Below are 27,386 nucleotides of genomic sequence, written 5' to 3'. Positions count from 1 at the left end.
ACCCAGGGCAAAACGAAATGCCATGAAATGAACAGTGACAGTGCTGAAGCAATCGCCGCAGAGATGAAACATGCTGGACAATGCTCAAACCACAGGCCTGTCCTTCAAGACCAATTGGACGTTCAGCAGCTGGGGGGTTAGCACAAAGCTCTCTGCCTCTAGCAAACATGTTGAGGGGGGTTATCAAATCAAGAGAGTACCATCCCAAGACAGCTGAAGGAGAAGTTCGGCACACATGACCTCAAGCTGTGTCCACAGGACGTGGAGGCAAAAACTGCAAAGCAGTACGAATGGATTTGTATGCGAGAATAAGAAGAAAAACAGGAAGAAATTGCATTTTAGGGAGCTCTCGCCCTCAGTACGCTCCTGGGTGACACACGGCAGCCATTCAGCAGGAGACGTGAGAAACTTAAGAGGGACATTTCCGGAAAGCCCCAGACTGTAGCCCAAATTGGCATTTAGCCAGGACACCAGCGTTAACAGCCCTACTGTGAGCTCCTGCCACAGGATCCTTAATAACCAAGTAGTCTGGACCTTGGCTGAAAGTGTGATCAGGAGGAAGGCCCCTCCTAAAGCGGGTGTTCCCTGTCGCCCTGCTGGGTCATTGGTCTGGAGATTCTGATGCAGGCTGGAGAGCGCCACCTACTGAGCTACCAACACCACTTACAGCAGCACCCTGATTTTTCCTATGTGTCCCATCCCCGTACTAACCAGGCCCAGCCATGCATGCTTTCTGAAATAAATAAAATATATAAATTATACATGATGCATAAGATAAACTGTATCAAGTTGGGCAGCATGGTGGTGCAGTAATTAGCATTGCAATCTCACAGTGCTGGGCCCTGGGTTCAATCCCAACCCTGGGGTGCTGTCTGTACCCTTAACTTGAGGATTTCAACAGCTTACGGATACTTGAACCAACTCTACATTTCGTACCAAAAATATTTCTAGCCTCTGCAAGTGTTTCCACTCGTCAGTCTGTGTGGGAGTGATGCGGGTGTGCGCGCATTTCAGCTGCAGTCATACCGAGAACTTGTGGAGAACCTGCTGCTGATGAGACAGAGCAAAGACATTTACTAAAACACCCGGGTTGGAATCTGGTATGAAAACAGAACAATTTGTTTTGTGGCGCTATGACAGGAGTATATTGTTTCTGAAAATGCAGCTGTAGCACATATATATATATAGAATATAGAATATAGAACACTCACAGGCACAGATATGTGACAGCATTTCACCTTCAGTCATAAATTAAGAATTCAACTTTAAATACAACAGTAGAGCAGAGCACTTGTCTTTGGAGGGATAGACGTGCAGTAAACGTCATGTTTTCGCAGTACTCCAACCCCAAAGATGTCCTTCAAGCCCTGTGGTTTATCACTTCACAGTGACATTGAGACAAAACACGGGATTTGAAACTCCCCCTTAATTTTTGTTTTGTTATTTTTTCCTTCCGAACCCAAACTCTTTTCCCGGAAGAAGAGGTGCTGTGGCTGTTTTCACTGAAATAGAAACTTGTGCCATCAGGACATGTTGCTTCCTGCTGAGTTTCAGATTTTTCTCTGACGCCTTAGTCACAGGCCTCTGTGATACCTCGTTAGATGCTGTTGCCTACTTTAAAACAACAACAACAACAACAACAACAACAACAACAAACAAAACATTTTTCAAAATAAAATAAAGAATATTATTTTCGTTCAACTTTTGTAATAATAAGGGTTTTTTTAATGGTAAGCAATTGAATCATTCTCTGTGTTACACAGATGATTAGATTTTTCAGCGGTTGTGCTTTTGTCGTTCGGTCAGATTACAGGCTAATGTAAAATTTAAAAATGCACCTCGATTCTACTGAACAAAAATAATGTTGTGATACTAAGAAAATCTAAGAAACACCGTACAGAAGAGGGGACTACAGGTCTGCAGGTACCGTGAATACATCTACTGGACCTCCTTGGCATCTCGTGAAACTCTCGTTTTAAAACTACATTTCCCAGACATCTTAGCTCATAAAGGTGCCTCACCTCAGTATGCAGTCATACTGGAGCCAGGTAGACTCACACCTTCTTTGCTCTGTTCCCCCCCATTATGACTGTAGAGAAGGAGGAATAAAGATCGCGCTGAACTCAACGAGCTGTGGCGAAGGCGCTTCCCTGGTAAGGTGACTTAATTTTATTAATTTTAATTGATTTTCTTCACCACATTTAATAGACTCGTGTACGTCTTGATTGTGGAGAACCCTTGTCCGCATAGGTTAATTTTTTTCACAAAAATAAAGGTAGTGGGAGGAACCGACCAAAGTTCTCGCAATAAACCATCGAGTATCCTGTTTCATAACACCAAACCTTACATGCCAGAATACAATTTAAAATGAATCTGCACTTCAGATTAAACACTCTGGCTCACAGACACACGCGAAAGAGCACATTAGTACAGGAAAACTGGGGAAAAAAGAATACACAATCTGAAATGTGATTAAAGAATACGAAGCCCGGTACACTACTTGTGACAGGCTACCCCTCAGTTTTGTAACGAGACTGAGATTTAAGAGATTTTGATCCTGCTAACACAATCCGGCGTGGTGCGTTAATAATACCAAGCGGAAAAAGGGATTATTAATTTTACCCAGGCAGTAGACCAGGCAGTATTTCTTCCCTTGGAAAGTATCAGGAGGGACGCTATGCCACATTGTTATTGTTAGATTCTTTTTTACGTTTTTTAAACTAGCTGAATTTTAATTTAACACAGCGGCTATAGCTATTGTTACAGGTCAGTTTTCCACACTCCTCTGGCATTATTCCTAAAACACTGTGATCATGTGGTTATAGAAGTTACATTTAAAGTGCAGCTGTTTCTCCCAAATCTCCCAGACTGTTAATAATTGTCGCTTTATGTAAATTTAACAGAGCTCTAGAAAAGGAGCGCCGCGCAGTATTCAAGTACTCCAGCATTCCGTTTGATGTCAAATATTTTGAAACATAACATATATTAAGATATAAAATCCGGATTAACAGACGGGAAACTTGTTTAAAGTATATTTTTGGTTCGCCCTTTAAAAACGTTCCAAAAGCTGCAGCTACAGTCACTGTAAGTAGTTCTAGCGTGTGTTTTGCATTGTTGACAGAGCCATATGGTTGATTAAACATATGGATAGTTTAGTGTGGTAAAATCGCGGTTTATGTATCGTTATTCCTCTGAAAGGGACAGATACGAGTGTATTGTGATTCAGATTAGGGGCGGGACAGAAGACAATTGAGGACTGAGGCGAAGTTATGTCGTTCGATTGCAAAGATTCACCGATTCTCGATCGATGCCGCTTTAAAAGATCCCTTTTTTTCTGTCTTTTTGCACCACGCTTTTTGATCGACAATGCAGACATTGATTTAAAGTAGCTGCAGTGCCTGTTACAGCAGTTCGAGAAAACATACATTGGAAAATGGGGAAATAAAACAACAACAGGGAACGCATGCATTTAATAATAAAGAATAGGGTTATACCATTGCCCAGCAACTCGACCGTAAGGACAACTTCTGCAAGTTCGCCGACTCGGGGTGTGATCGGTCGGTAAAGGCAATATCCAATATAAAAAGGAACAAAACACGGAGTGTGTTTACAGCTTCCAGGGTTGTTTTTTGAACAGTTTAAAAAGCTTGCCAACAAATATCCCGCAACATTTCTTCTATATTGCTACCCCCTGCAGAAGCGGTGGTCTGTGCTTGGTGCTTACCTCCCGTCCAGAAGAGCTCAAACTTCGGAGAGATCGTGAAAGCCGGTTGTGCATCAAGATAAAGTTTTGTTACGGCACTTGGAGGTGAGTCTGCAGTCAGAAGAGTTTATACACGCAGTGCTACTTGTGTTTCATGGTCGGTGTCTTGTAAGTCTTAGTACTGTCATATACGCGAATCGATACCTTTATGTTATTATTTTTTAAACCTCATACAACAAATTATTCCGCCATAGGGTACTAACAGGACAAATCGCACTTAGAGATTAGGAGATTACTACCCTTGCTTTTATAATTACGTGCGTTGACGCTCGTTTTCTTGTGTATAAATATAGGAGCCCAGTTCGACCGGGCGATGACTGTAAACCTTGAATGGTTTTCACACGGGGTGTTTAAAAACTACAGCCCCGGGGCAGTTCCGCAATCCATGCCCGAGTCTGCTGGAGTCAAACTGGCTGTCATTGAAAGAAACTGCAATGCATGCAGTTAGTAAAGATAACACCACCACAAAGGGACCTTAGGCTGACGTTTTGGGAATGTGTGTTTCACATACGTGTTAGGGCTTTATGGAAGCAAACGCATCATTAGAAAAATAATGAAGGGTTGCATTTTTAAAGAGCGTGGGAGAATCTCTTTTCCGGCTTGCATGCTCAATGGACTAAGAGAGGTCGTTTAGTGGGGGGCTAGTTCTTTTGTAAGTGAACTCCAGCTGACTCTTGAAGTCTCAAGTGTAGTAAGAAGACTCCAAGTCTCCAGTCGCCGGCTCCGTGGAAGCGGTCGTGCTGCGAAACCCACAGTTCCCACCAGAAAGCCGTGTCTGCGCTGTGCATAGGGGTGCAACACTCCCGTTTCAAACGTGTCAGGACACCTGATTTAGAAATATGGTGGCATTAGCTGCTAATATATTTAGACTTCTACCTCTGTGAACCACTTGAACGGCTCTCTAGACGTTCATGAGATGGCTGCAGAAAACCAGCCAGGGAGCATCCAAATGAAGCTATAAATCCCATACACCTGGAAACTGGACTGGACAGCTGGAAATACCAATGGGCAGTCCATGTGGCTGGTTCAGGCCAGTGATGAAACTATACTTTGTCTTGTCCTGTAGCTGGGGTGCACAGCCCACTCACAGCTGTAGAGAACAATCAGTGCCGTTGATTGTAATCAGGGGATTAGCTGCTGTGGCCAAATATGTAATGTGACAGTTGCTGGGTCGAATCACAATGTGTTTGATCTCTATTATACGTTAGACTAAAAACAGAATGCTGCAAAAAAATATCGCACAGCAACGTAATTACAGACTCATACGCAGGTGTTCTACTATCACTTGAGGTCTTGCACTTGAGAATTATTTTGTGATGGGTACAGTAGTTTAAACTGAATATTCTTTCCTAGTTAATTTTCTCTGAAGGCATTTTGGCTTTCCAGACGAGTCCTTGACAGTCTCTGAAATTGGCTAGAGAGCGTGGGAGGAATTTCAAAGGATATCCTCAGGGCAGGCTTGAATTTCCCCCCTCAGCCGTGGACAGGTGTCAGTAAATGGGTGTCGGCTGAAAGCTATGCGCTCCAGTGCTTTGCAAAAGCAAAGCCTCACAGATGAGTAACTGGGGACACACCTTCTTAGAGTCCCAATCCAGAACAGCTTCACAATCTATAATAACAACATCATCAGGCTTCCAAACAAGAGGAAGACATTTGCCCCATTGGACGTTAGTAACCAGTTAGTCCAAGGATGCCAGCCATTCCTGTGTAGCTTGTCCTATACTGCCCCCCACCCTTTGCATAAAGAAGTTCCTCCTGTTGTCAGGTTTAAAAGCACTTTCACATTGTGTCCACATGTGACCTCCGGTTCTCGTTTGCCACTGTTGAAACTTGCTGGCTTTGAGGATTTTGAAAACCTGGATCATGCCCCACCGTAGTCTTCACTGCTTGAGGCTGAACAGGTTCAGCTCTTTCAGCTTTTACCCCTCCACCTGTGCAAACCTGGGAGAAACTTACTGTGCAACTGCGGACAAGATGGAAGTTAAAACGTCTTGAGTACTTTTTCTTTCTGTGTTCAGATGATTTCAAATTGCTTTATGAAATGTAAGTGGTGCTCACGTGCTCTCTAGTTTTTTTTTTTTTATTCCACAAATAATTAAACCATTAGTGTGGCAAGGTGAGAGTTAAATCAGCCTAGCACCTTAAAAATATCTTGGAGCGGTCCAGTGTCTACAGAAATTTTACAGTATGCCTAATTATAGAGCAGGGGATCGTTTAATTGAATCCATCTTTTCCTTTCTTTGTGTTTTCGTCCAGGAACTGCACTATGGAAATTTGCTCAGGGGCCACTTAAGTTTTACTGACTAAATCTGACTTGGCTTGCATTGTCTTGTGAGGATCGCTGTGGACTGACCGCTAAATGCATGCTATCAAGTTGCTAACTTAGAAAGAGCCAAGTGTAACTTGCTGAAGCAACTAAAATGTCTTCCACTACCTTCTTAAGCCAAAGCTCAGATATTACTGTACTTGTACTGGTGTCATTGGTACACGGAAACAGATTTAAGCAGCATGTTGGAAAGGAAGAGATTTAATTGGAAACAGAAATGTATGGACAGTTTTATTTACTGCCAGCAGTAAAAAAGGTTTTATTAGAGAGACTGGTCTGTTTTCTTGCATCCCTCTTTAGTCTTTATCCAACAAACAAATTAACATCAAGTGGCTCCTTCATTAATGTAATACTTTTGAATTCTCATGGAATTCTGAAAATATTATCTGGAGGATATTTACTGTATATCTCCTGGTGATTTAAAATGTGTTTATTGTGACTCCTAGAATTTTTTTTTTTTAGTTTTCTACATTTTATTTTCATCATATTGTATTACATGTAGTGCCAAGACCAAGGATCAAGGTATTTGTTTCTGTAGTAAAGTACACATAGAGAACAAGGATGTATATACATCCTCCCCTGGTAGAAGCAGGCCATGTTTGTAAATGAAGGATATTTAGTGGTTTTGATTTCTGACACTGTGACAGGGCTTTCACAATGTGGTCTTAGTCCACAGTGCACAGCAGTCTTGGTGGTGGCAGCAAAATGAACTCTATTCTCCTGTAAGAGAAACTATGAACTGCCCAGAACACATCATAAAGATGACATGCAGATTTATATTTTTTTATTAGAACAAGAGGTGCCGTCATTGATCTCTGAATATACATATTTTAAATGATATTTTTTAAGTCGGGGAATTAATATTTCTAGAGGCTTCACTGAATTCATACCGACGAGGTGCATAAGCTGTTGTGATGGGGATAGTTTATAACTCAGTGGAGGCTCAGATCAGCGCTGAGCTATTCCTTATTGTTATGCTTTCTGTTGTAAACAGTGAAGGAAAATGGCAACATTACCACAAGAAACTTGTTTTTTTTTTTTCTGTGAAGATGTGTTTTCGATGAAGGGCTGCCGGGCTGTGGGAACATATTTTCCAGCCCTTGGATGAGGGGGAGGATGAATAATCAGAGATGATGTAGAAGCTCTGCAGACACCCTGTCCGCGGTGATGAAGTCAGGGAGCTGGAGGAGACCCAGATGATCTGTGGGAAGGAATAGTGGGTCTCTGTGAAGAGCTGCCTTTATTAATTATTTAAATTTCCATTGACATCACTGCAGAGCTGCAGACAAGTGATGGAAGAAGAAACTTACTGTTTCAGGAAGAAAGATCACCCTGTCTCCACCAAAGAATTACAGGCACAGAGCACTTAGACGTTCGTTTTCTTGAGGTTTGTTCTCCACGGTACATTGAGTTCAAGTTTCAAACGTATTACGCTTGAGTGTCTTCCTAAAGGTTTCTTTCTGTTTTCAAGGCATTAGAGGGCTAGAACAAACTATATCTGCGTCCATTCCATTTGTTAGCATAACTTTTCTTTTGCGTTGAATTTTGTTTTTTTTTAAATGGTTATTTCAAGCTTCGGCTTGTTCTTTTGGGTTGGCCTCTGATGTGGCTTTCAGATCGTGTCTCAGACTTCATTGTGTGTCTGATCTCATTCAAGATGCAAAATGAAACCATCCTGTTTTAATATGGATGTATTTATATACTCTAAACGTCTGGGTTGTGTTTGTTGTTGACAGAAATCGGAGACACAGAATTCAGTCTCTGCGGGTATTCTGTAGACTGCCTATACTGTGTGTTCTCCTCATTAAATTCCTCATAGCTTGTGAGTGTGTCGAGAGCATTTCGCCATTGGTCTGTCTGCTTGGGTTATCTGCTGTGCAAGCTCCTCGACCCAGGAATGAAAGACTTCTCAAGGTTAGCGCACAGGGTGCAGCAAGATCACAGCTTGCCAGTGGACAGGGGTGTGTGACCAGCTTGTCTACCATGCCTGCAACACCCGGTTCCACATCTGCTTTTGACTAATTGCCTTCTTGTTGAAAGGAAATGAGTGTTGCACCATGCTGTTTTCCACGTTGGTAAAGCATTACTGTGCAGCATTCATGTGCACCCAAACTTCTTCTCTTTTCACGCTTCTGAAGGTAATTATGCTTAAGGTTTGTCCGCGTGCTGGATCATCTAGCCATTCCTTTCGTTAAGCACACGCTAGCAAGGAGATGACTGACTGAGCGCATGGCCATGCCTGCTTGCACAAAACTGAGCATTCCTTCTGTCTCCCCAGGTAACGGCGAGCATGACTGAAGAAAGGCAGCGATCTGATTGGACGAGGGAGCCCCTGCAGTAATCGCTACCCTCCTGCGGTCACCCCGAGACAGATTGGTAGTGGGATGGCGAGGAAGGTCAGCTTCAGCGACTTGGAGGAAATGGAAGCTGCAATAGAGTGAGTCACAAATATTAAGTCTTTCATATCCCCCAGCACCCCTCCAATTCACTCCCCTAAATATCTGTCTAAAGTCTGTTTCTTTCGTGCATTACAGATTACTTTTATACAGTATACCCGCTCGCAGGAAGGGAAGAAATAAGATTGGCTATCAGACTTCTGCTTGGCCTGCCTTATCGATTGGCCGTGGGTACACAGTCAGTTACAACGCAGGACAGACTGCGATCAGGAGTGGGAGAGTCTCAGCTGTCTAATGTGACACTCTGCACTCTTGTTTTGCAGTTCATTTGCATGACCGCCCATTAAATAGTAAAAATGTCTGTAATTGTCTGTCTATTATTATTCTCTGTCATTGTTCCCTGGGGAGCTCTGATCTTTTTTTAGGGTATGTATTCTGTCTCTGACGCAAAAGCAACTTTGTTTTAATCGATTCTCAAGTAACGCTTCAGAACAAGAAAAAAAAACACCCAACAACAGCTTTGCATCCTCCTTCTCATTTTTTGTCAGTTTCTGTGTCAGTTCGTCTCTTGTCTAGACCTGCTCTCATTCCTAAACTGTTAAATTTCTTCCTTCATAGTGCCCCTGTGTCAGAGGCTGTCATCCACCTCTAAGAGTTGCCTTGGAGGGTTGGGGAGGGGGATGGGTTGATAAGTTTATCATGATGTTGCAGTTCACCACAGGAGGGAAATTTACACAGGAATTTAAACAGGGTTATGTTTTGCATTATAAGAAAACAGATGTTGAAATCTTCCTTGAAAGCCGAAGAAAGTCTAACCCTGGTCCAGCCACCCATCTCATGACCTGCCTTATCTGCCACGTGCCACTGCATGTGTATGAACGGTAGGGCTGCATGTGTATGAACTGTGTCTACACGCTTGCTCAGTAAGGATTTTTTTCCTGTTTCCCTGCAGGAGTCCCTTAAGTCCCATGGACGAAAACCTTGTCCACGACTCCTTCAGCCAGCTGATCGAGGAGCAGAGCCACAGCATGGACGAGGAGGGTCAGGAGGTCATCGAGATGGATGACATTCTGGGGGAGGGGCGAGGTAACAGCGGGGGTTTTACGAACTAATAATAAGTCAACAGAGCCTGTTGGAGGTTACCACAAGCCATGTGAGGTTGAATGCTTTAATCTTAATTAGGATGTCTTGGTCACTTAAGAAAAGCATTCAGTGTTTAAAGAGAACTCTGGACAATAATATCTGACTTGACGCGCTTCTTGTCCCAGGTTTTCGCTCTCCGTCTGAAAGGCCCCTGTTCTTTGGTCTCTTGGTCTTTTTATCTCAGATAATCCGGCCTACCTGTCCTCTCCGGCCCGGCACGGCAGGGATGAGCCAGGGGAGAGGGAGCTCCCCGTCACCGGGGGCGCGCGAGATGGGGACCCCCTGATGAGCGAGCACTTCTCCGCCGCCACTCTCAGGGTGCTGTCGGCCATGCCCAGCCGCACCATCGGTGAGTCCCGTCTGGCGGCGCGCCCGCGCCTCTTTTACGGGCCGAAGCGGCGTCTGCGCTCGCCGCGCCGGCCTGTTACGCCGTTTAGGGCTGCGGAAATCTGCCTCCGGCCTGGGACCATCACTCCTGGACTGGCCTCGGTGCATTTGAAACAGACACCTGCTGTACGGGACGTCTCAGAAATAACTGGCGTGGAGAGTAGGGAGTAGAGGGGTACATGTGCGTTGGAATTTCTTATTCACGCTGATCTCCCAGGACATACACAATACACGGACAGCACCGCACGATGTAGACAGTGCATTGCAGACATAATAAATAATAAGAATGGGAACAATAAATATGTTGTGGGACAATAAATATGTAGTAGTGAGAAAGGAAAAAAAAAAAACATGCAAAAAGTGCATTGAGACCGAGGCGCTGCACAGTTAGCTGTTGAGGATGTACACTGCAGGAGGGTAGAGGTTGTTCTCAAGCCTAGTGGTCTGTGCTTTAATAGTGCGGTACTGCTTGCGTGACGGGTTGTCCTTTGTTGCGACAGCGGATGGTGTGAATCTCACCAGTTGATGGTGTGAATCTCTTCAATTAATGGTAAGTCACGTGCTGTAATCCACTGTGCCGTTTCCACAACCCTTTGTAGAGCATCTCTGTCAGGCATGGTAGTATTGCTGTACCGCACAGTGATGCCACGAGGGAGGACACTCTAACTTTCTATGGTGCACCGGTAAAAGTTCAGGAGGAGCTGCTTCCCTATACCACGTTTCTTTAAGCACCTGCAGAAAGTGCAGGTGCTGTTGTGCCTTTTTTAGACTGGCTACAGTGTTGTGTGACCAAGCCAAGCCGGTGGAGATCTGCAGGCTGAGGAACCTGAAGCAGCTGACAGTTTCCACTGCTGTGCCAACGATGAGATTGGGGCGCGATTCCCTCTGGGTTTCCCCGAGTCCACAATGAGTTCTTTTGTCTTGTTGACATTCAGGGCCACATTGTTATCAAGGCACCTCAACAAGTGTCACCTGTTGTACGTGACCCCGCAGGAGTAACTAAAAGCGGGGATAACATTATCAGGAAAGCCACTACATTTCCACGATCCCAGCAAGATCGGTAATGGTCACTCACAAACACCCATGCATGATCATAACATAGGGCGCACATGACTGCAGCCAGCCTACAAAACTCGCGATATCGCTGCTGGAATTCGAGACACCATGGCGCTTGCACCTTATGTGTGTGCCTTCTCCCGGTGTTCTCTGGAAAATTGCCTTTTTCGTCACGGATTAAAATTAAAAACCTTAATTGAACTGTGCTGCGACCTCTTGCGATGGCTGGCAGAATATTCACTTTGAGTAACATGGTAGTACCACTGCAAATCCTAAACCAGCTTAGAGCAAGTGTAAGGATAGTTCCTGCTGCTCCGGAGCTGCTCCTGGAATCCTGCAAGAATGGGATATTTGTTTTGTGCTCGTAGTCCCTTCGCATCTCTGACACCACGGCACTCAACTATATGTGCAGGACACTTTTAAACGGAATGCTGCTGAAAGTCCAGTGTTAAGATATTTCTCAAGGCGTGAGGGCAGCTGGAGATTGTGTGAAAGCAGAATTAAGTTGGTGAGGACTTGGCTTCACCAGCTTGGCTGAGGGCCAACCTCCTGGAGGTAGCATGGGGGTGGGACCCTCCTGCCCGGTGAAAAGGCGACCAAGGGGGAGTTGAGAAGGTGGAGACGAGCGAGGAAGAGGAGAGGGTGGTGTGTGGTATATATGGGAATCTGAGAAATTACATCAGGATTTGTTGTGGGTTATGGCAGCTGAGTTTAATCCGTCCCACTACCCTCATCCCCTCCTGAACCTTTGTCAGAACTCCATATATCTTTATAAATATATATATATAAGATGCATATATTATTCTTAAAACAAATCAGGATTTGTTTTGCTTGCAATCCATTGATGCCACACATTTTCTCCACACCACTCTTTGACTGACCTTGTGATCCTAACTCATTCTGTGGCAGATCTTGCACATGCCTGAGAAAACCACTTGGGGTCTTTAGGGATCTGTGGATCTGGATCAGAACAGGAACAAGACAGGATCCTGTGTATTGGTCTTAGAATGATGAATCTTTGCAGATACATAGCTAAATAAGATTGTGTTCCTCGTGTCTTTGGTTTAGGCCACCAGCTCTTGCAGTGCACATACTGTAGCAAGCTGTCTGAAAACCATATTGATCACAGGGTGTGTTTTACAACATCAGCACTTTAAAATAACTTTTGACTAAGAGTGTATCTCAGTCTAAAAATATTTAATCACATGATTTTTATAAGTGTCAAATTTAAGTGAAACTTAAGTTTCAGCAAGATAAAGATGATTTTACAATATACAGTGCCTTGCGAAAGTATTCGGCCCCCTTGAACTTTTCAACCTTTTGCCACATTTCAGGCTTCAAACATAAAGATATAAATTTTTTATTTTATGTGAAGAATCACCAACGAGTGGGACACAATTGTGAAGTGGAACGAAATCTATTGGATTTTTGAAACTTTTTTAACTAATAAAAAAATGAAAAGTGGGGCGTGCAAAATTATTCGGCCCCCTTGCGTTAATACTTTGTAGAGCCACCTTTTGCTGCGATTACAGCTGCAAGTCGCTTGGGGTATGTCTCTATCAGTTTTGCACATCGAGAGACTGAAATTCTTGCCCATTCTTCCTTGCAAAACAGCTCGAGCTCAGTGAGGTTGGATGGAGAGCGTTTGTGAACAGCAGTTTTCAGCTCTTTCCACAGATTCTCGATTGGATTCAGGTCTGGACTTTGACTTGGCCATTCAAACACCTGGATACGTTTATTTGTGAACCATTCCTTTGTAGATTTTGCTGTATGTTTGGGATCATTGTCTTGTTGGAAGATAAATCTCCGTCCCAGTTTCAGGTCTTTTGCAGACTCCAACAGGTTTTCATCCAGAATGGTCCTGTATTTGGCTGCATCCATCTTCCCCTCAATTTTAACCATCTTCCCTGTCCCTGCTGAAGAAAAGCAGGCCCAAACCATGATGCTGCCACCACCATGTTTGACAGTGGGGATGGTGTGTTGAGGGTGATGAGCTGTGTTGCTTTTACGCCAAACATATCGTTTTGCATTGTGGCCAAAAAGTTCGATTTTGGTTTCATCTGACCAGAGCACCTTCTTCCACATGTTTGGGGTGTCTCCCAGGTGGCTTGTGGCAAACTTTAGACGAGACTTTTTATGGATATCTTTGAGAAATGGCTTTCAACTTGCCACTCTTCCATAAAGGCCAGATTTGTGCAGTGTAAGACTGATTGTTGTCCTATGGACAGACTCTCCCACCTCAGCTGTAGTTCTCTGCAGTTCATCCAGAGTGATCATGGGCCTCTTGGCTGCATCTCTGATCAGTCTTCTCCTTGTCTGAGCTGAAAGTTTAGAGGGACGGCCAGGTCTTGGTAGATTTGCAGTGGTCTGATACTCCTTCCATTTCAAGATGATCGCTTGCACAGTGCTCCTTGGGATGTTTGAAGCTTGGGAAATCTTTTTGTATCCAAATCCGGCTTTAAACTTCTCCACAACAGTATTACGGACCTGCCTGGTGTGTTCCTTGGTCTTCATGATGCTCTCTGCGCTTTCAACAGAACCTTGAGACTATCACAGAGCAGGTGCATTTATACAGAGACTTGATTACACACAGGTGGATTCTATTTATCACCATCAGTCATTTAGGACAACATTGGATCATTCAGAGATCCTCGCTGAACTTCTGGAGTGAGTTTGCTGCACTGAAAGTAAAGGGGCCGAATAATTTTGCACGCCCCACTTTTCATTTTTTTATTAGTTAAAAAAGTTTCAAAAATCCAATAGATTTCGTTCCACTTCACAATTGTGTCCCACTTGTTGGTGATTCTTCACATAAAATAAAAAATTTATATCTTTATGTTTGAAGCCTGAAATGTGGCAAAAGGTTGAAAAGTTCAAGGGGGCCGAATACTTTTGCAAGGCACTGTAGCAGGTTTTTACAAGCGTGGTGTGAAAAGCTGACTTAAATTCGAGTTGCTGAATAGGAAACATTCCTGTTCTGTCGGATCTATGGTCCAGCCCATAACCTCCATTGCCTCCGTAACTTGAGACCCACTTAGAAATTTGGAGAAAGCAAAATTGTGATACATTGTAATGGTATTAAAATAAATGTAATGTTTAAAAAAAAAACTGCAATTTTTTTTTCGCAGTTGCCTGACAGTGGGTGTGTTCTAATCTGGTCTCTGTTCTAATCTGTTGCATTCATCTACCAGATGAAATTCACCATCAAGTCCCGTGGGCATAATTGTGAAGATGGGGGTGGGGAGGAGAAGTTAATGTTCTTACTTTTTTGATTTGTTCCAGGCCTAGGTTTGCTTATTTTGTGAAACCTGCTGCCTGTGACGTTTTACTCCCTACAGCAATGAACTTCTGCATATGTGCTGCTTGTTGCCTGTTTCAGGCATGCAGGACTATTGCATGGCATTGCAGCAGAGGGCTCTTCTCTGCCTCACCTATGCATTAGTTCATCTTCCGCTGGCACTGCTGCTGTCTGGCAGAATCAGCTTTCAGTGTCAAAAGCAACTTCCTTCTGCAAAAGGTCTTATTGTGGTGGGAACATTTCGGGATCTCCCGTATAACGCACAGTGTGTCAGACCTGCTTATACAAATCAGCTCCCTCGATATCCTCATGGGCTTTGGTTTTCCGCCCTCGATCTTTTGTGTTTTGAGAATGTGTCTGTCAAGAGCTTCAGCAAAGGAGCTCTGGGGAGAATCCAGCTGGTGTCACGGACTCCATGGGTCAAGCCCTCTAATAATTTCCAGATGCTTCTGACTTGGGAGTGTCTTTCCCCTGCAAGAGCATGGAAAAATCCGGGGTTGCGGTACAGGAGCCTGCTGCTGGTGGTGGTGGGGTCATAGCTACGCAACAGCACTTTGCACAGGCTCTTCAGGAGTCTAATCAAAGAAAATCATACAATCTGCTGAGGTAGCTGATGCATTATAACTAAACAGTGGAGTTTCTTGAAACCCAACCTGTAAGGTCTTTAAATAACATTCTCAAGATTGTTCTTGCGCAGTTTTCTGTCATTGACGCACCACCGTGATGTCATTGTGGCTTGTAGCATGCGCGAAGGCCAGAGAAGTATTAGTCACCAGCGAGCGCCGAACCGAGGGGAGTTCGGGTTCCTGGCGTGGGCTCCGCTGTTCCAGGTTTTTATCGCCGGCTCCTGACTGCGTGTCCCTTCCCCCCTCTTGCCCCAGGGCGCAACCGCGGTGCCATCATCTCACAGTACTACAACCGCACCCTGCAGCTGCGCCGCCGCCACCAGAGCAGGCCCTCCATCCGGGACTTCTCCCACTCCTCCCGGCCCAGCATCCGCGGATACGGGGTGGCGGTGGGCGAGGACGAGGACGGTGAGGGCTCCGCCTTGCCGCGCCCCGTCGCCATTGCGCGCGGATTTTGTTGGAGTGCACCCAGGGGGGTGCCTGGGGGCAATGGCACATGCCCTAGAATCGCAGTGGGGCCCCAACATCGGTACTGACGTTGAGCCGAGGTTAATGTGTTCAAGCCCTTTAATGGAGAATTCCGCCGGGCTTGTCTGGATCAAGCTACCCAGCCGTCTCGTCAAAGACGATACCACCCAAACCCTAACATATATCCTGTCCAGAGCACCTGAAAAATAAACGAGTGGTTGAAAACCAAGATTTTTGAATTGGAGCAAGCAAGCTCTTTAATTTCCTATTTAGCTGAATTAAAATACTTTAGATGACCCCTGTACCATCCATACATGAACTCATTTTACTTTATATCCCGTGAGTTAAGTACCACCAAAGTGGTTTTCTGCATCAGCAGCTCGTCGTCTGCTGTCAGGTTCTCGCAAATGACACTTGCGTCTTGTGGGCACCAAATTCTCGTCAGTCATTTGCACACTGGCCTGTTCCACTAGCACCACCTGTTTATTTTACTGTCTTCTAGTCTACAAAGTAACACTTCATGTGGGAGGGTTAGATATGCGGTACATTGGCTTTACATTTTTGTTTTCTTTAGAATGAAGGAAGTGAAATGAAATGAAGTGCAGTTCCTGGTTCCAATTATGGAAGCCAGGAGTGGAAGACCTTTATTTAAAACTCGTATAGTAGAAAAGAAGAAATGAATATAGTGGTGAGACTGTATGTGTGCCTTCTCAAAAATAGAAATTAATATTTGACCCACTTACTGTGCGTCTGCACGGAGAGACTAACTTTTTTTGTCTCGGCGGGTGTGCTACAACCACACGGGAGTGAAAACACTGTTGCAGTGATCTCATTGATGGTCCGGTTGGTTTCAGCTCTAAAGACGGAGCGTCTGATCAGCAACCTGAAGAGCCTGCCAGCCAGTGATCGGGCGCGCACGCTGCGGACCATGCCCCTCAGCCTGAGCGAGAAGTCTGAGCTCCGGTAGGCATGGCGCCCGCCCCGAGCCCGAGCCCTCACGCTCCCTGCTCTCAGTGGAGATGGGGGGGGGGGGGGTTATTCTGATTCACACCTGCCACTGGATACAGGCAACATCCCATCTTTCAATCTCCTCTCTTTCAGATATCTGCAGTTCAGGAGATTTTTTTTTAATAGTTGGTTTCAGTACACGAAGAGTGCAAGGTCTAGACAGGGGATAAGATAAGATAAAAGATCACTTTATTAGCAATGTACAATTTCTTGCATTAGGAATTTCTTTTTGCTTACCCCAGTTTGCTCTCCATGAGACACACAAACGGGGAGAGAAGCTTGGGGTCAGAGCGCAGGGTCAGCCATTTATATACGGCATCCCTGGAGCAGTTGGGGTTAAGGGCCTTGCTCAGGGGCCCAACGGAATAGGATTCTTCTGCCGGCCGTGAGATTTGAACTGGCAACCAGTTCCAGCCACAGGCACGGGCCCTTTTTTTTTTAGATAAGATCACTTTATTAGCCATATACAGTTTCTTGCATTAGGTATACAATTTCTCGCATTGTAAAGCTGGGACATCCTGGATTCACATGGGGAAAAGAAAGACAAATTCTGTTTTTTCTTGAATTTGTCCGCAGGAAACTGGCCTGTAACTATAAAGGAGGGCACTCTGTTTCCCGCAGTGAGATTCCGTGCTGCAGCCACATCAAGAGTTATTTCATCATTGTGAGTAACCGGCCTGCAGCTGTGTGCAAAACACGACCTTGGGTTACAAGGCGCACTTTACCCCTTTAACTTTCACTTACAATCGAACGACAGAAGCCGAACGGCATGAGAGTCCACGGGTTTCAGAGGAAGCCAGAAAATGCGAAGAAACGATTTTCTAATCGGCAAAAAAAAAATGTCTTTGCTAATTTTTGCTCCTAGCTGGCAAGTGAAGGGTTAAGTGTTGCCAAATCCTTACGAAGAACTGTAGTTTCCGCTCTGCATAAAGCGTCACTGTGGGTACGTTTGTATCCTTTGTACCAGGAGCAAAGTCTGACTCATTTTTTTCTAAAGGGTTTTTTTTATGTTGCGTTACAACTCTTATGTAACATCCTCCCTTAAGTATTTTCGAACTTTTAAAATGCAATTTTTTCTGCACGTAAATTGCTCCTCGCGTGTAGCAAACAAGTGTACAGAATCCGTTAGAAAACGCAAAATCCTGAAATGAAGACAAAATTAAGTGTGTCACATCAAGCCGCAGAGCCGCAAGTCCGTGCACTGATCACTGCATTACTGCACTGTGCTCAGTAATTGCCATTGTAGTTTTCCTAATTTGCAGTTGGGTTTGTCTGAATCATGCGTTTGACCATGCAATTGACCAAAAGGAATATTCCTTCGACACTGATATTTATAGTGAAGAATTGTTTTTCCCTGCTGGTGTGAGCACAGTCAGGCGGTCCGTCGGCTCTGAGCCTGGACGTGCTTTAGGACGCCTGAAAGTGTCCCACTAGATGACGGCCAGTGGTGGTGTGCTGTGGCTTGTCTCGCGCAGGGCCTGCGGCAGGGCTGGTCCAGCTGGCGGGCCTTCCTGCGCCGCCTGCAGCTGTGGCAGGTGGCGCTGAAGCAGCTGGGCGGCCGCTTCGGGACGGGCGTGCTCTCCTACTTCGTCTTCCTCAGGACCCTGCTGCTCTTCAACGTCTTCCTCTTCCTCGTCAACACCTTCTTCCTAGTCATCCCGCAGGTGGTCCACCGGCCCCCGGATGTCAGGAACAGATCCTTCCTGGGCCTGGAGCTGCTCACGGGGGCGGTAAGGACAGGCCTGACCGTCGACGCTCTCGTCCGGACACCCGAGACCCGCTAGCGTTCCTTCCGTCCGGGCTCAGAAGGATCTGCCCACATGCTGTACACCCAGAATAATTCCCAGTCAGCACAGACAAGTGGTAGCTGAGGATTTTAAAGTAATTTAAAGCAGGGGAGGCTTCATGACAAATTCTTTAAGATTCTGGTTGAATAAACACGTGTACTGTCACAGTTAGGCTTTCGAGGCATGACCGGGGCAGATGGGCCTTCTGTCGCCTGGTGACGTATCTAATTCTGCCCATTCTGTTTCTGCACAGGGCTACTTTACAGATACTGTGATGTTTTATGGCTACTACACCAACTCTACCTTGAACAGCAGCTATAGCCCTGCAGCCGGAGGCTCTGATGAGAAAAGGATGCCCTACAACATGCCTCTGGCCTACTTCTTCACTATTGGCATCTCGTTCTTTATCACCTGCATCATCCTTGTCTTCAGGTTAGCTGTGCTGGTGATTCTTTTAAGATGATGTGCCGGTTGGATTACATATTTCATGGATAATGAAAGCCAAATTATCAGCTTGGCTTTCATTATCCAAGCCATTTTAGAACTGCTGACCTGCTAAATAATATTTCCAACTGTAGATCCCTTTAAAAAGGCTTTGTTAACTTCATTTTTCCAGATATGGTGTCACACTTGTGGATTGCGAATTCAGGAGCTATATGCAGCCTGGGAACACAGAGGTTTCCTTGATGGTTAAAGCAGCGCTTGTGCTTTTCTGTTTTTGCAGCATGTCGAAGTCTTTCGGTGAAAGCTACCGCATAGACACCCCTCACGGTGACTTGGCGATGAAGGTGTTCTGTTCCTGGGATTTTAAAGTCATTAAGAAGAGCTCTGTAAAGCTGCAGTGTGAGAACATCAGCACTCAGCTGAAGGTAACTCGACCACACTTGGGCACACACAGCTGGAATTGTTATACTTGATTAGGCTGCCAGACGAGAGTGAGCAGTTAGCAGACAGGGGCAGTGTAGTCAGGGCTGGATTTTGGTGTCCGTAGGCCCTAGGCACTTTCACTCCGAAATGTGCAAAACGAGGGGTAAACGCCAATTGAATGACGTCGATTGACATGATGCACTAAACTTTTCTAATGCTAAACCACGTGATGGACCATCACTTCGATTCTAGTTTCAGCTCATTTTTTGTTAGTCACTAGTGTTTCCCTCCTTCCTAGGCCCCAAAAAGTTTGGAGGCCCTAGGCACTGTGCCTAAATGGAAATCCGGCACTGAGTATAGTCCTGACCTGACTCCACAGAAAGATTTCTGTTTTCCTGGGAAGGGTTGGAAAGGGGAAAAATATTCCACCCGGGGCTGCAGACAACAATGAAGTTCAGAAAAGCCAGTGACGCAGCAGGGCAGGAAGGGAGAGGGGGGACTGCGCAGCCCTTGACAACCACAGCTGTTGCCCCTTCTGAGACCGATGACAAAGCCACACACTGGAGATGAGAGCAAGTTGTTCACTCTCCCCGTAACCTCTCGGCTGCAGGAGCTGCTGTCAGAGCTGGCCCTCAGGAGGAACAAGACGAGCCTGCTTCAGAGGCTGGCGTGGGTGATGGTGCACATGCTGGCCTGGGCAATGTGCCTGGGAGTCACGCTGGGCTGTGTCCTGGCCACGTACTACTTCTCTGATTACATGCACCAGGTAAGACCACAGTGGACAAGGGGATCATACAGCACATGTCCGAACTACATGCGCTGTGTAATCACGGGGGGCATCGCTTGGATTTTCCAGAACATTTTTCACAGCCAAAAGCCCCTGGTCAAACTGCAGAGTATGTCTGGATGATGTGACAAGAATTAAAAATAATATAAGAATCCATAAAAGACATCAACCTACAGGAATCCACGCAGCTCACCAGAAACTGTGAGTTTACCCCCCCCCACAACAAAAAAATGCAGTGCTAATGTGCGATTTATGATTAAACTAGCTGTTACCACAACATCCTGCTGGGAGTGTATGTACTGGAAAGACAGCAAGTGGGTGCAAGAGCTGTCAGAGAAACCTCCATAATTCACAATCTCTTATCCAGTCTAAGGAGGCAAGATCTGACGTGTGTGATGAAACCACACGACCTGAAGGCATATGTGTGTGTAACGCCTACAAGCACTGCATCAGATAATGTTGTTACTCCTGGTTTTAAGATTTTCAGTCTTGGCTGGGTGCTGCCATGAAATGAGCTCATCTTTGCACCATCCAGCACCACAACCAAAAGGTCTTAACATGGCGCCTGGCCAGGCAGAGGTTCACAAAGTCAGTGTCCGTTTGGAGTGGTGACCTCCATAGTCATAGCTGATATAAGCCGAAGATATTTTGTTTGTTGAGAAACTGAGCTCAAAATAGATCCCACATTGATTTAAAATAAATTCTAGATATGTACTACCTCAGATATGATATATTTTTCATCAGGTTATTTTAGAGCTCTTCTTTGGACTCTGCTGCCGATACACAGGCATCAGAATAGTCCCATTTCTCTTCTACCTGCTGGAGTGTTGGGACAATCATCGCATGACCAAGACGAAAATAATTTTTATTATTGTTTTACAATGCAGTTGGAAAGAGTCATCTCCCAGACAGCTCATTAGATAGTCCCAGCCTCTTTCTTTGCGGTTATCATAATTTAAAGCAGCTTATCGTCTTCTCATAACGTAAATGCTCCACATTCTAACAGAGCTGGGAGAGTGAAATGCTGTACTGGAATCTGACTGGATTGAGAGTATTGTTACAGTGGAGCAAAGCAACTGATCCCAGCCCTGGTTCTGTGTGTTCCACACAGGACCTGAGGACGAGGACACGAAATGTTGACCAGAACAGCGGGCCAGAGGGTCTCCTGCTGCAAGAAGCCAGTCTGCTAGCTCTGCCTGTGGTGGTTTCCAGTATTAACCTGCTGGTACCGGGCTTCTTCAACACAGTAGCCTGGATGGAGGAGTTCAGCTCACCCAGTATGCACACCTATGTCGCCATCTTCAGGTAACAAATGGAATTTGTCTGTTCATTCTTCCGCTTAAAACGTTTACTTAGACCTGGAAAATATCCTTAATAGCATTGTAATGTTTTGAACTTTTAAGGAATTGGAATTGTATTGAATAACCCTGATCTACAGGTCCAAATTAGCTGGGAGTATACAGCTGGAATCTGACTGGAAATCTGAACTCCTTGTTCCAGTCAAATAAGGAATTCACTGACAAATAGGTCTAGTGCTATGATTTTCCCCCTACTCTAACATGATGCCAGCTAGATTAGGAAAATGAAGTCGGTTATGTTGTCTTCAGAGAGTGCGTTTCTATTCCGTCTTCATGCATTGCTAAGAAGAGGAAGGGTGAATGGATAGGGTCCTGTTGCAAAGCAGAACTGCCCTCCAGTGACATGACTATTCTGGGCTGTTTGCAGGAACCTGGTGCTGAAAGTGAGCTTGCTGGGAGTGCTGTGTTACCACTGGCTGAGAAACATTGCCAAGAACCCACAGAGTGTGAACTTGGAGGTGAGAGATTGACCTCTGGTTTCGGTCAAGCAGGCTGGTGGACAGTGCAAGACTCCCAGTCCTTGGCAGTCTGCTCTGATTGGCTGCTAACATTAGGAGAGAGGGCAGTGGTAGTGGTTAGCAATGCCGCCTTGCAGCGGTGAGGTCCTCGGTTCAGTTTCGGACCCAGGGTTTCGTATGTTCTTCCCGTGTTTGCGTGGGTTTCCTCTGGGTGCTTCGGTTTCCTCCCACAGTCCAGACGTGCTGGTGGGTTAATTGGCTTCTGGGAGAAACTGGCTCTGGTGTGAGTTGGTGCATGTCTGTGTCTGCGTGCCCTGCGGTGGACTGGCATCCCGTCCAGGATGAATCCTGCCTTGTGCCCTTTGCCGGCCTAGATAGGGTGACCAATACCCTGAATTGGGTGAAGGGAAGATAAGAGAGAATACTTCACCTTCACCTGTGTTGTTTGTTTTCTATTTGTGATTCTGCTCCAAATTTCTTATGGTATGATATTATATTTGACTTTGGCGATGTAACAGAACTAAACTTGAATTGAGACACTAAGAATAAATACCTTACCTCTTACACAAGAGGTGCTCAGCTCTGCTCCTGATGATCTGCATGAACTGCAATTTTTTTTCAAAAAATTTGCTCTTGAGTATCTTTAATCAACTGCCGCAATTTAACAGTAGCCCCAGATCTGTCATCTGTTGTTGGCTTACATAGATTCTGCTTGCCAGTGGGCCTTGAGAAATTGAGCCTTAGTTGTTGAACAAAAAGGAAAGTAATACATTTGTCTAGCTTTGCGTTGCAGTCATACGAGATAATATCATTACTGTGGATAATATCAGTACCTGTGAAATAAGTGGATGCTTGCATGTCTTTGGTTGTCAGCTGTTACACATGTTACAACTGTGTGCTTTTGCTTCTCAAGTATTTTAAGACATCGTTGCCTCGGCATTACTTTGAAAATAAAAGTGCAGCACGTATTTATTTTTAAATCCCACAGCTGCAAACTCTGGTAACTTCTCTCATTCTCTTCTTCTCAGTGCTGGGAGACCTTTGTTGGACAGGAGCTGTATCGCTTTTTACTGATGGATTTCATCTTCACCTTACTGGATACCCTCTTTGGGGAATTCCTCTGGAAGTATGTTTAATTGCAGTTCTGTCATTTCAAGAAGGGCCTCAATTAACTTTTTCTTTACCAGCATAGGCTCATCGTTACATTTAGTGCGAAGTACTTACAAACGATGTATTAAATCACAGGTTGTACAGTGCATTGGTATAGAAGTTCTGTCATGTTATTTTACCATGGGAAAACCAATTCTTTATTGGTATGAATCACAACCTTGTGGTAGTTTTATACTTACCAAACCAAACATGCTCAGGAAGGATGGAAGAGTAACAATTTTGCCCACAGTTTTCTCTGAATCTAAGAAACAGACGCTGTTTGTACACTTGCAAGCACACGGTTAAAAAAATATTAAAACATTTAAAGTTGCTGTGTACTAGAGTGGCAACATGGTAGTGCAGTGGTTAGCGTTGCTGCCTCTGAGTGCTGGGCTCCTGGGTTCAGTTCCCGGAGCGGTATCTGTGTGGAGTTTGCATGTTCTCCCTCTGTTCACGTGGCTTTCTTCAGGGTGCTCTGGTTTCCACCCACAGTCCAACGACAGACTCAAACACGCCCATACTCGCACTGGGGCCAGTTTCCCAGAAGGCAACGTACCAGTATGTGTGTGTCCGGCGATGGACTGGCTGGTCTCGTCCAGGGTGTACCCAGCCTGGTGCCTTTGGTTTGCCAGGATAAAGCAGTTAGAAAATGGGTGGATGGAAATATATTAGAGGACAGGCATTACAAACACTTTTTCACGTAATTTTCTGGCTTTTACTCAGACCTGATATAAGGACATTTTTACAGAAGCCAGAGAAATTATATGGGTCTTGAGCTTGAAGAACTCGATAAACAAATGCTATCAAATAGTAGGCAAAATTTTAGGAAATGGTATTTTCTGTCGTCCAGCGGAATGCCAGTTTTTGACTGGCAGATTGAGGTAATTCCCTCAGTGTGCTGTGGGTGCTATGATTCAAAGTGAAACGCGGTTCTGGTGGCCACAGCTCTTCCCCTGCAACTCCTTTCTTTGCTTGCAGGCTGTTTTCTCAGAGAGCGCTGAAGAGGAAGAGGAAACCCGAGTTCGACATTGCCCGTAATGTGCTGGAACTTATCTACGGGCAGACACTAGCCTGGTGAAAACCACAGCTTTCTTTTCTCAAGAAATCGATAGGTGCATTAGCTTCGCATGTGAAAGCAGGCATCAGTTCATTTACTGGATGTTCCTATTGAACGATGCGTGTGAGAAGTTCCCAATAGATCTCTCACTTCCTCAAATGGAAAATTATTCAAATTTTGTTTTAGTAGTAGCATGCCATTTTTGAAGTTACTCTTGCCGTGTTAGGACTTGACTCAGACTGTCAGAAAATGTTTAGTTACTGTACCCCAAATGGTCATCCGTACTGTAATAGTAAAAGTGTAGTTTTCTCCCCATGCAAAAAAGCATGTTTTGTAGGGCATTTAAATGCTGTTTTGAGTTTGATGCCTGTCATGGAAATCATTTTGATTGAATATCACAGAATATCTTTTTTTCCCCTCTAGGTTGGGTGTGCTGTTTTCCCCCTTACTTCCTGCTATGCAGATTATCAAACTACTGCTTTTATTTTATATTAAAAAGGTGGGTAAGAATGTCAAGAGACCAGTTTGGTGGTCTCGTGTTCAGGGCCTTTAGTACACAGCATTTTTAATCACTTGGTAGCTAAGAATTCTATAATGTGTAGTTTTGCTGTAATGTCCTTTCCTAAGCCTAAATATCCTAACACAGCTGAGAATACATATGCAAATTCCATGCATTCAGTCTTGATCACAACTGAATGTATGGGTCATTAATTTCAAAAGCAGTTACTATCCATGAGAAAGCAAGTCTTGCAGCTATAACAGCATCACTCATCAGAGACAGCCTGTAGTACAATTCCCCTGATCCACCTGCACATTTCTCCAGGCTGCCGTTTCAGGATTATTTTATTCAGGTCAGGTGGATCAAATTATGAATCCAGCTTTTAGCAGACATGAATAACTGCATGGCTGCATTTTACCTTGACAGCTTGAGCATGGTATCGTGGTGACGAAAATGTTACCAGCCGAACGTAGCTGATGTTAAGGCACTGCTGTCTGACCTTGCAGACCAGTCTGATGATGAACTGCCAATCTCCGAGGAAGCCGTGGAGGGCCAGTCAGATGACCACCATCTTCATCAGCCTGCTGTGTTTCCCCTCTTTCCTAGGGGCCGCGGTCACGGTCACGTACACCTTCTGGGCGTAAGTATCGCCTCCCTCCCAGTCTGTGTGTGGGGGACTTGGTGGTCCTGGCAGAGAAACTGGGGCACAAGGAAATTCCTAACAAGCAGCCGCAAAACACAGAGAAACATGCACAAAAACAGTACATATTCGTTTATCTTGAACTTGAACTTGAACTTTATTGCCATATGTAACCGGTACTGGTACAATGGAATTCTTACTTACAGAAAGTCTCTCGATTGTAAAACAAGACAATCTATCTTGAGTTCATTAAACTCTATTTAAGTGCTGCCCTGGGGAAATTATTGCATTCATAGCACTGGATATTCGACTTGTGTGTTTCGATTCAGAGACAAAGTAAGTCTTAGGTTAGAACAGCTCTTTCTATTTTTCGTTCCCCCTCTGCTTTTGATGTAGTTTAAAAGTATAAATGTGTAGGATTTACCATTGGGTTGTACCATTTGGCCAAAAGGGGAGTAATTTTACTCTTGAAGTAAATGGAATACGAGCAAAAATGTAATTTTCCAAACTGGAGAGAGACATGGAAAGAAGAGCATGGTCTTAAATAGCCCAAAAGGGAGACCCTCCTTGCCCTGAATCACTCACTCTCACAGGTCAGACCTCCTCTTGTTATATACCTGTTCAGTTGGGAATCGCCAAGTTGGTGTTTTTCCTCACAGCTCACAGGCATGAATAAGGCAAATGAAAATAAAAAGGGGGAGAAGGAGGAATGGATCCCCTGACCCTTTCGGCTACTCATGTCTTAATCCATCGGGGGACGCCCATTCAGGAGGATCAGCAGGAGGATCGCAGGAGGGGTGCACACTCGCAGAGGAACAAAAGCAGGGAGGCCTTAGGTGTCTGAGTGAGCCCAAGTTGGCAGTTTCTGTAAGTCTGTAGATGCAGAACATGAGTTTTAAAGAACACTTAAAAACAAACAAACAAAAAAATAGCTTACACTTATATAGCGCTTTTCTGGACACTCCACTCAAAGCGCTTTACAGGTAATGGGGTCTCCCCTCCACCACCACCAATGTGCAGCCCCACCTGGATGATGTGACGGCAGCCATAGTGCGCCAGAACGCTCCCCACACATCAACTATCAGTGGGGAGGAGAGCAGAGTAATGAAGCCAATTCAGAGATGGGGATTATTAGGAGGCCATGATTGGTAAGGGCCAATGGGAAATTTGGCCAGGACGCCGGGGTTACACCCCTACTCTTTTTGAGAAACAGCCTGGGATTTTTAATGACCACAGAGCTTTTACGTCTCATCCGAAGGACGGCGCCTGTTTACAGTATAGTGTCCCCGTCACTTTACTGGGTCATTAGGACCCACAGGGTGAGCGCCCCCTGCTGGCCCCACTAACACCTCTTCCAGCAGCAGCCTTAGTTTTGTTCCCAGGAGCTCTCTCATCTAGGTACTGCCCAGGCTCACACCTGCTGAGCTTCAGTGGGCTGCCAGTTCTGAGTTGCAGAGTGATATGGCTGCTTAGGAATTGTAATATTCCTTCTGCAGGATCAAGCCCTCTGAGAGCTGTGGGCCTTTCCGTGGTCTGAACAGCATGTTTCAGTCGGGGAAGAAGTGGGCTGAGAAGCTCAAGAGCACCAATCCAGACCTGGCCTGGCTTGCCTGGGTGCACACGTACCTGGTGGAGAACCCCCTGTTCCTCTTCATTGCAGGGGGCATCTTCCTGTAAGTCAACACAGCTTACAAACATGTTGGTATTCTTCTGTCTAATAACTGCATGAGTTGCATCACAGTTGCATTACAGTGGAAAGAAGTACAGAGAGCATTTTCTGTTGCAGCTTTGCTCTGGTACACAACAGTAAAACATCTGACTCCTTTTGATATCTGACTCAATCAGCAGCAAGTCCGTTGTTTTACCAATGAGCTATTAATTTTCTTGTATCGGCTAGCTCAGTGCACAAAATTCAGAAAAAGGTTAAGCACCTCTTCATTCTTCATCACATTTTATTCTGCATTCAGGCCCTGATTCCAAAGAGCGATACAAGCCTGTGCATATTCAGGCATGTATTCAGTTCTGTGAGAAATGCTTCGTGTTGATGCTGTCTGTGCCTGTTCCTAGAACAGCAGAAGGTTTTGATTTTTTTTTTCTTTCCACCCAGAGTTGTTATTTATTTCCACACACAAGTCGTGGATGGCCAAAGGAAAATAATCAGTTTGCTTCAAGAACAGATAGAAAATGTAAGTAAAACACTGCCACTAAGTCATTTTCTAGCATCTTCATTGATTGTATTGTATAGAATTATTAAATAGGCATGTAGTACTCAATCATGTGTATTAATGAGTTGATTAAAAGCTGTATTGGATG

At 44.9% G+C, this 27,386-nt stretch overlaps 1 protein-coding gene across 5 annotated transcripts in view; it reads left to right on the top strand.

The window, feature by feature from the left end:
• tmc6b (transmembrane channel-like 6b) overlaps window positions 1-27,386 on the top strand; it is a 31,800-nt gene that overhangs the window by 2,114 nt on the left and 2,300 nt on the right. Inside the window, exons 2-20 of one of the 5 annotated variants that reach the window (XM_088599792.1) lie at window positions 2,096-2,153; window positions 8,368-8,526; window positions 9,438-9,571; window positions 9,813-9,977; window positions 15,251-15,403; window positions 16,318-16,426; window positions 17,048-17,135; window positions 17,947-18,201; window positions 18,512-18,690; window positions 18,983-19,127; window positions 19,736-19,891; window positions 21,024-21,217; window positions 21,638-21,728; window positions 22,757-22,854; window positions 23,856-23,951; window positions 24,358-24,433; window positions 24,940-25,073; window positions 26,570-26,746; window positions 27,181-27,259. In XM_088599792.1, coding sequence (XP_088455918.1) covers window positions 8,474-8,526; window positions 9,438-9,571; window positions 9,813-9,977; window positions 15,251-15,403; window positions 16,318-16,426; window positions 17,048-17,135; window positions 17,947-18,201; window positions 18,512-18,690; window positions 18,983-19,127; window positions 19,736-19,891; window positions 21,024-21,217; window positions 21,638-21,728; window positions 22,757-22,854; window positions 23,856-23,951; window positions 24,358-24,433; window positions 24,940-25,073; window positions 26,570-26,746; window positions 27,181-27,259 — 2,382 coding nt within the window. In that variant the 5' untranslated portion in view covers window positions 2,096-2,153; window positions 8,368-8,473. Of the gene's footprint in view, window positions 1-2,095; window positions 2,159-2,825; window positions 3,085-3,699; window positions 3,809-8,367; window positions 8,527-9,437; window positions 9,572-9,812; window positions 9,978-15,250; window positions 15,404-16,317; window positions 16,427-17,047; window positions 17,136-17,946; window positions 18,202-18,511; window positions 18,691-18,982; window positions 19,128-19,735; window positions 19,892-21,023; window positions 21,218-21,637; window positions 21,729-22,756; window positions 22,855-23,855; window positions 23,952-24,357; window positions 24,434-24,939; window positions 25,074-26,569; window positions 26,747-27,180; window positions 27,260-27,386 lie in introns of those variants that run through there. The other 4 variants (XM_088599795.1, XM_088599796.1, XM_088599793.1 and 1 more) reach the window with 4 other exon arrangements.

This window comes from Lepisosteus platostomus, chromosome 11 (genome assembly GCF_059453375.1).
Source record: "Lepisosteus platostomus isolate fLepPlt1 chromosome 11, fLepPlt1.hap1, whole genome shotgun sequence".
Lineage (NCBI taxonomy): Eukaryota > Metazoa > Chordata > Actinopteri > Semionotiformes > Lepisosteidae > Lepisosteus > Lepisosteus platostomus.
This window is presented reverse-complemented; position numbering and strand designations above follow the sequence as displayed.